Genomic DNA, 8,606 nt, shown 5'->3' on the forward strand with positions numbered 1-8,606 from the left:
TATTATAAACTATTTCCAATTATTTTTACTCCCGTGTCCATTTAATTATATTGGCCTATTAAATTATAAAAAACAAATAAATGACCGTTGTTGTTATAATGTATTTTAAAAATAAATATTTTTCTATGAAAATAAATCAATATTATACTAATAAATTAGTTTATTATGTGATTTTAAAGTGCATTTAATTAATACAAGGAGAAAATAGCAAATATGATGGGAAAAAGAAAAAGAAGAAAAGTAATTAACTAATTTAAGAAAATTCCCACCAAAGCAAACAGCCCCTTAAATTCGCTATCATTTTAGGTAACTTTACCCCAATCACAATCTCGGACAGTTCTCTCATGTCTTTCACAATCCCAAAGCTGGAAAATTCTCTCATAATTCGGTCAAGACGTCAAATTCAAATTGCCACTTTCCATTTCACTGTTCCTCCTCCTCCACCTCCGCCACCGGTATCACCGTCGACGGTACCATTATATGCCAAATTAGTAGAAAACCCAGTTCTATGTATAGAAAGAAAATCTGGTTTATTTGGGTTTTATTTAGCTCGGTTCTGATCCTAGGTGCCTATTTATTGAATTTGAATAGGTGAGACAGATGCTTATAATTGTTGGGATTTTGCTGATTTTTTGTTTGGTAGTCTGCCAAAAGTGGAAGAATGCGACGGCTAAAAGGGAGGAGATTTTGGGGCTGGTGACCATGGCTTCCGAAAAAGAGGCTGAAATTGCAGATATTATAGCTGTTGAGGATTTCAAGTCATCTCCTTTGCCACCTCCCGTACGGATAGAAAAGCGGTATTATTGTGCCGTTTGTCTTTGTCCCACTACTACGAGGTGCTCTCAGTGCAAGGCTGTGCGATACTGGTGAGTTTACTTTTTTAAGAATTATGGGTTATATATGTTTTTGATGCATAGATGTCTTTTATTTTCAAGTTGAATGTGGGAATATCTATTTAAAATTTTACTTAGTTGGACTGGAATTTTCGGGTGATACAGGAAAATAGATATTACATGAGTTCAGCGTATTTGAATGAAAAAGACTTGAGACTAATCTTGAAATATAGGCAAGAGTTATATAAAAATGTGAACAATGGATAAATGAAAAGAAGAATAATGTCAAGGAATACAGATTCTGTTTGCGAATTTAGTTGAGACGTTAAATTTGGTTGTTGATTTTCACTATCCATGACTATAAACCTAAGAAAAGAGAGTTTGTATGAAATATGATGTTAGGCGTTGAATTTCAGAGGTTTTTGAAAGTTGAATTGCAGGGACAACGTTCTGTTAAAAGAGTTTCTGGATGTTTGTTGGGCTGAAAAATGAAAATTCAGGGATGGAGCACGGGTTTGATATTCACCATTGAAATGAAAACTATGGGAATAAGTTTTAGCTGTGTTTCTTGTGGGGAGTTTTAACATTTGATGATTTTTTATTGAAGTATGAATTGATTAAAGAAAGAAGGAAAATGAAAAGCTATCATATGAAACCATAGACCAGGGTTTCATGCCTTAAGAAGTATGTGGTCATTTTAAAAATTTTGATTCCTTGCTATAAAATTTTATGTATTTTGTCTTCTTTTAAATGCATCATGCTAGCGTGTAAATTATGAAGGAATTCATTAGTTATCTCAGGAAAACAGTTGGCGGTCCATACTCTATCTTATCAGTCCATACTCTATCTTATCATCAAATGATGCACATTATATTGATGCACCTCCTCTATTCTATGCAAAATTGAAAGGATGGGAGGCAGATCTGGGTGTGTTTGTTGTGCCTTATGGTATTCACTATGTAAATAATGCTGGGCCATAGGCGCTTGCATATCAATATATTCATTGATAAAATTAGCGAAGGACCTACTAGTGGTTTGGTTCTTCTTTAAGCACCCTTTGTAGATGACGCAGTTCTGTGGTTGTGTAATCTGCGTTCCATGTTTTTAAGTACCCGTTTATACTCTTGTCCTCAAAAGCAGTGGCAGAAATTACAAGGATACTTTGCATTCTCTTTCTCATCGGCGATGGTATCAATCTCCAGTGGTAGGGAAAAGATCTCGCCACTTACTTCATGGGGAGTGCATTTTTATTTTGGTGGTGGTGGAGAGCTGGAAAGGGTTTTGTATCTTAACACTAGGTTCAGGGTATTGTACTATAACTTGCTTAGTAAGAAACCCTATCAGCATTTGGGATGGGTGATGTCAAATTTTCAACCTAGAGTGTTTTTGGAATTTGGATGGAATATCCTCTATTTCAGGGAAGTAGAGACTTGACATTTACAAATGTTTTTGATAGGTGTGGCATGTTATTGTTACCCAGCTACTAGTTGCATGGTTGTGTCCTAATATGGTGTAAATCACTTAGTGATCACAATTGTAAAGACTTGGTTCACATTTTTTTGGCCCCTGTTTGGCCCACATTTTTGAAACTCCATTTTATGGGACCTACTTTCATTTACTTTTCAACCGCACATTTCATCTTTTTTTCTTTTCTTTTTTTCCTTAAAAATCTATTAAAATATGATTTTAATCTATACCAAAAAGGGGCTAAGTCTTTTCAAGATCCTATTATCTTCAGAGGAGAATGTGATTACGTTGTTAGTCACATGAGGGAAAGGTCATTTTGGTGTTTGAAATGATTTCTATGATAGATTATTAACTACTGCAAGATATGTGAAAAGCTGGTTCTTGGATTATATGGGTTAATTTAAGTTGTGAATCACTTACGTGGCTATACAATCTACTTCCATTACCGATCATATATTTTATATTAGGTTGTTTAGAATTCTTCTTATTCTTGTAAGACATATTATGTGTTTGCAACTTTCTTTTAGAAAGCAGACGTGTCTAGGATGATTTGAAGTGAATTTTGAAGCTTATTGATTTTTGTCTCGTTAACATTTCCAAGTTTGTTGCTTTGTAGTTCTGGCAAGTGTCAGATAATTCACTGGAGACAAGGTCACAAGGTTGAATGCAGGCCGGCATTTAAGTTGGATGCTAGCGAGGGAAATGAATGCAGTATGCCAACGGCTTCACAAAATCAGTTTAAGATGCAAGTAAATGAAGTTAATGGCTGTTCAGATTCCCCACAATCACTTAATGATTCTGGATCCTCAAGTACATTGTTGTCTCGGTTCTCTTCTTCCGCCACTTATAGTGAAACATCATCCGATGCTTCTATCTGTGAGGATCTTGGATCGGATAAGGTACCTTCTGAAGATATTAATACCGATATGCGTAGAACTACCTTAGATTCTGATAATATGGAGTTGACAAGACCTTCATTGGATTCTATTGATTGTTCTGTAAATAAAATGCTTGGTTCTAACAAGTTAAACAAAATGCAAATTATCAATAGTAGTGAAGGCCCATCTGAAACTACTGGTGATGGCTCTGCTGTGTTAGAAGAGTTTGTCCCGAGTGCAACTAAGCTGAAGAATTCACGTTCATCTAGTTCTTCAAGGACACCATTTTCTTCAGCTGAGTACTGGAAAAATGAGGCACAGCTATCCAAGAGTAAGGAAAGGAGATCCATGTCATTTAGGGGTTCCGGTGATCATCGAATAACATCTACAGAACAACTTTCACTTCCATTTTCGATGTCTATGAAAACTGAAAGTTCTCATTCTTTGCCTTCTGAAGTTGAAAGCACACAAATACTGTCACAACCTGCTAGCAAGGGTTTGAAGACGTCAGTACGGAAATTTGTACAGCAGTTTAGAGCACCAAGGCAGTCAAACTCCTATGCGCTGGGTAGTAGGAAGTCCTCTATTGGAAAATATAATCACGAGGTTACTTGTATAACTTATTTAATTTGTTTAGTGCTGCAAGGTCTTCTTATGTTATAATAGTTTGTGGTTTTTATATTTTTCTTTTGTCAGGCCATATTTTCTCCCAAGCTGTTCATGAAATTGTACGCTTGTGGTGATGTGGAACTTCATCCCTTTGGCCTTGTTAACTGTGGAAACAGGTAATCTTTTTGTTGTTTCAGCTCATTAGATTATAAGAATGCCCAAAATACTACAATATCTGTGCTCCACTCTTAATATTATGGTGGGTTTGCAATGGCACAAAATGGTTATAGCTATAATTATGCATCTTATATATGATTTTAGCATGTTTATATTGTCAACATTATTTGTTTTGACATTCTAATTCTTGAAAGTAATAATGAAAGTGTTCCTTCTTGAATTTGATTTGCTTCTTTATTTGGTCCTTGGTTACGTGTTTGTATGTCTCTAATGTTTTATGGTCTTTTTGGTTTCTTTTTGTTAATTTGTCACTGTAGATAATCTGATTGCTGAATAGACTTTCAACAAAGTTTTCTTCATGACTTCGTACTATAAATTTTAGCATTTGATCTTCTGTAAGTGTTTCAAATGGGCCACAAGATGACTGGACTCTCTCTCTCTCTCTCTCTCTCTCTCTCTCTCTCTCTCTCTCTTATTAAGCCTCTATTTGGTCCCCTTGTTTTATAACTCATTTTCAACCACACATTTCATAGGACCCACAACTTTTCAACCACACATTTCATCAACTTTTATCAAAACTTTTTAGGCCTCCATTTTTCAGAATCTTTTAGAATTTGTAGCCTGTTGCAAAATCTGAGAATTGAATAACTTTGGACTCCGAATAAGGTTGAAATATAAGAAACTTTATACGTTTTAGAAGATTTTTCAGCTTATTTAGTTTCATTTAATGCTGGAAGTCATACTAATCTAAGAAAAAGTAATGCTACTAAATCCGCATATAAGTGAAAAACATTGTATTGTTTTAATCTTGGTGTTATTAATTAATGAAGTCCGTTTGGTTTACACTAGTATGTTTTAATGCCAGGCTATTTTCTTGTATTTCATGTAAATTATAATGCATCTTCCTTTTTTCCCCTTTCTGCAGCTGTTACGCTAATGCAGTGCTGCAGTGCCTGGCTTTTACTCGGCCAATTTGTTCTTATCTTCTTCACGGGTTTCACTCGAAAACATGCAAGTGCCTCTTAATAATTCTTACATGTTCCTTACATTGTCTTGATCGTTTGGGTCCCCTTTATTTTTATCTTATTCCATGTGACCATGATCTCAGGTCAGAAGCAGGATTGGTGTTTTATCTGTGAGTTCGAATATCTGCTTCTGAAGGGACAAAAGTTGAAATCTCCTTTGTCTCCAGTTGGGTTACTGTCTCAATTACAAAAAATTGGAAGTAATCTAAGTCATGGAAGAGAAGAAGATGCACATGAATTTTTAAGGTGGGGAATGTTACCTTAATTAAGGGTTTGCACCACCTCCACCCCAAAGAATTTTGAATTTAGAATGCAATTTTCTGAGATGGTAGGTGCATGGTAGAAACAATGCAATCTATTTTCCTTGAGGAAGCTGGGACTGCAGACCCGTTGGATGAAGAATCAACCCTTGTAGGACTAACTTTTGGTGGATATCTTCGTTCAAAGGTGTGTCTTTTTAATAGGCTGAATTCTTATGATCGACCATCTTGGTTTAATCATACAAGTTAATCTGATTTAGGTGGCAGTTGATATCATTACTAGTTCTTACTAATTAATCTTTGTAAATAAATTCCAGATAACGTGCATGAAGTGTTCAGGAAGATCAGAGCGTTGTGACCGGATGATGGATCTTACTGTGGAGATTGATGGGGACATTGATACTCTTGGTGAGGCTCTTGTGCAATTCACGACGTATGAAACCCTTACTGGAGATAACAAGTACAAGTGCAGCAGGTTCACTCATTTTCCTAATCATCTAGACCTAGTAGAATTTGGCACTGTTCTTGCATCTTTAGGTTTTTATTGTACAGAAAATACATTACAACGCTTTTCTTCACACATCCTCATCTGTCATTGCTGTTGCTGATATTATGCTGTTCTTTTTATGTTTGTTGTGCTAGACATGATCCTTATACAACTTTATGGGCTTGGGAATTAATCCTACGGCTTCTTGTTTGTGCTTGTGATTCTTGCCTAATCCCTTGGGAACTATAAAATTCCAACGTTACAGAAAACATGGTATTGGCTTGTACTTAATGTATGCTTTTTTATTACGTTAATGGACTCTGTTCTGCTGTCATTTGCAGATGTAAATCATATCAGAAAGCTAAGAAGAAATTGACAGTGTTTGAGGCCCCTAACATCCTTACAATTGTCTTGAAGCGATTCAGGGTAATTTATCATTAGCAAGCATTGTACTTTTATGCTATTTAACTATTTTTAATCTTTGTCCTATAATATCCACAACTTCTAATTCTTGCCCCTCATTTGTGTTTGCAGTCTGGCAACTTAGGGAAGCTGGATAAGCTAGTTCAGTTTCCTGAGGTTCTGAACCTTACTCCATTTATGAGCGGAACAAATGACAGATGCCCCATATATAGTCTTTATGGGCTGGTTGTTCACTTGGATATTATGAATGCTGCTTACACTGGTCACTATATTAGTTATGTCAAAGATCTCCAGGGAGATTGGTTTAGAGTTGATGACAGCAGGGTATGTTCTCATGCACATATTCTAAATTGGCCTTTGCCGTACTTCAACTTGTTCAGTCTGATAATAAAATTCTGGCTTCTCACTATATTAGCAGAATCAGTTGTTTTACATCCATTGGTTTCAATGACATTATTCTTGTAGGAGGCTATAGAGGATGTTGCGTGTTCAGAATCGTGGTGCCTTTTCATTTAATGGGTTTCAGGAAATTCCCTATAATTTTTTTTAACTTTTGTTCCCATTGACCAAATGCAGAATAATAGAAAATTAGAAGAAAGTGATTCACAAAGAAGTGCAGCCATCTGGTCATCACCCCACCCAGTACTCATTGCCCTCACTTTTTTCTCCTTAATTTTGTGCCTTCCCTTCTCTACCAACAATCCCTCCCCACATGACAGTCGTATATTCACACATTCCCTTACCAATGGAATACTGGATTACAATTTGTTTGATCTCTCTTGGCTTTCACCACGAGAAACCAATTGTCAAAACTACTGCAATAGTCAAAACAACTCTGTTTCTTACTTGGTTCTTCCCCCTTCATATCGGGATTCAATTTGATGGTTAGATTACGAATATTTTAGAATAAGATGCTGTTGTAATTTGCTTTCTTCTCCTTGTGGGATTCAAGATTTAAGAACGTGTTCTGGTCCCATTGCAACTTTTAAATGTGAAGGTACACTTGGCTAAGCAGGAGACAAATAGCAGCTGTATGTGTGACTGCCCCCTGGCACCTCTCTCGTCTGCTGTCAAAGTTGTCAGAATTTGTTGATATTAGAATATCTTGCTTTGTTCCGATATAGATTTTGAAAGTTCTCCTGGCCATTTCAGTTGAGAAAGAGCAAAGTGTCAAGACTTGCTGTAGACAGTGTACATAAATGAATGCCTGATGATTCGTTTTGTTCCATCATGCAGGTAATCCCCGTGGACTTGGAGACTGTTTTATCAGAACAGGCGTATATTCTCCTTTATGCACGGTAATTCTAACTCGTAAATTGAGTTCCATTAAGATGTGGTTTCTTTAGTATTTGTTTCAAACAAGTATAGAACTTTTTAGGCACAATCCACGAGTTCCATCGTTGGCGAGGGATAGCAGTGTGTATGCTGATGGGAAAACTATGAGAAACTTGGAAACCATTTCTGCGAGTAACAGTGGAAAGAGAAGAAATTCAAAGACCAAACTCCCTGTGGATCAGAGCACCGATTTTACAATGCATTATCAGCAGTCTCGAAGATACCCAATTTGGATGACTCCCAATGATTTCACTGGCAAACACATATTCGATTCCGAGGGTTTGAGGCAAAGAAATCCTTTTGTGGACTCATCAAGTGATTGTTCTTCAATTTTGAGCATGTCAGATGCCAGTTCATATAGTACAGATAGCACCAAGGACTCGAGTGCTGATGACGTTTCAGTCTATATGTTTGGACCTAGTTAGTATAGTTCTTAATGATTTCTACAGAGATGTGGATTCATCCTTGAGCCTGTAAACTGCTGCCAATACATCGGTAAATGTCTATTTGAAGGGACTCAGAACAGGATGCTAATATTGCACGCAGAAGCAGCCCAATGAGAATTTTCTGAAATGTTGGTACAGTACTGGACTGGACTGGACGAATATAGTCAACTCTACCAAAACAAGCCATAGAAAGAGTTACTATGTACACTAAGACAGCTGAAGAAAATAGATAGTTCATAACCGGGTTCACTAGTTCGCGAGTAAATCGACTAGCTACCCTTCAAAAAATTATTGTATTCCTCCTAATGGGGAGCAAACAGAGGGAGAGCAACTCGAACATTTTTTAGCGTTTGAGTTGAGAGGTAAGTTGTACATTGTTGAGGTACTCTGTATTTCAGATATTGGTTATAATAGCCAAGTAATGGAAAGGCCTTTTAAAGATCATTCTTATTCCTTCTTGTTGCTTCCTTTCTACTTATTTTTGTTTGTTTGCTTAAATCACAAGATGGGAATAATGATTTTTTGTACGTTCGGTAGGTCACACGACACATGATATTGATACTTCCGATCTAAAAGAGTGAGCTTCTTGTCTATGCTACGTGATCATTTGGTATACTGAAAATAATAAACGGGCATCGAAGCCCCCCCCCCCCCCCCACAAAAAAA

The 8,606-nt window shown here is 36.5% G+C and overlaps 1 protein-coding gene across 2 annotated transcripts; it reads left to right on the plus strand.

Annotated features, from left to right (window-relative positions):
- Nucleotides 1-326: 326 nt before the first annotated feature.
- LOC111397141 (ubiquitin carboxyl-terminal hydrolase 17-like) lies at nucleotides 327-8,390 on the plus strand. Of its 2 annotated transcripts, XM_023023901.1 has the most exons (12): nucleotides 327-866; nucleotides 2,917-3,199; nucleotides 3,352-3,784; nucleotides 3,875-3,963; nucleotides 4,890-4,975; nucleotides 5,073-5,235; nucleotides 5,322-5,436; nucleotides 5,567-5,724; nucleotides 6,078-6,162; nucleotides 6,271-6,483; nucleotides 7,396-7,457; nucleotides 7,538-8,390. In XM_023023901.1, exons 2-12 carry the CDS (start codon nucleotides 3,054-3,056, stop codon nucleotides 7,917-7,919), a joined length of 1,932 nt encoding a protein of 643 aa, XP_022879669.1. In that variant the 5' UTR covers nucleotides 327-866; nucleotides 2,917-3,053; the 3' UTR covers nucleotides 7,920-8,390. The 2 variants fall into 2 exon arrangements, with proteins under 2 accessions (XP_022879669.1, XP_022879668.1); XM_023023900.1 differs by having other exon boundaries at nucleotides 2,917-3,784.
- Nucleotides 8,391-8,606: the final 216 nt, after the last annotated feature.

The sequence above is a fragment of the Olea europaea genome, chromosome 7 (genome assembly GCF_002742605.1).
Source record: "Olea europaea var. sylvestris chromosome 7, O_europaea_v1, whole genome shotgun sequence".
Taxonomy (NCBI): Eukaryota; Viridiplantae; Streptophyta; class Magnoliopsida; order Lamiales; family Oleaceae; genus Olea; species Olea europaea.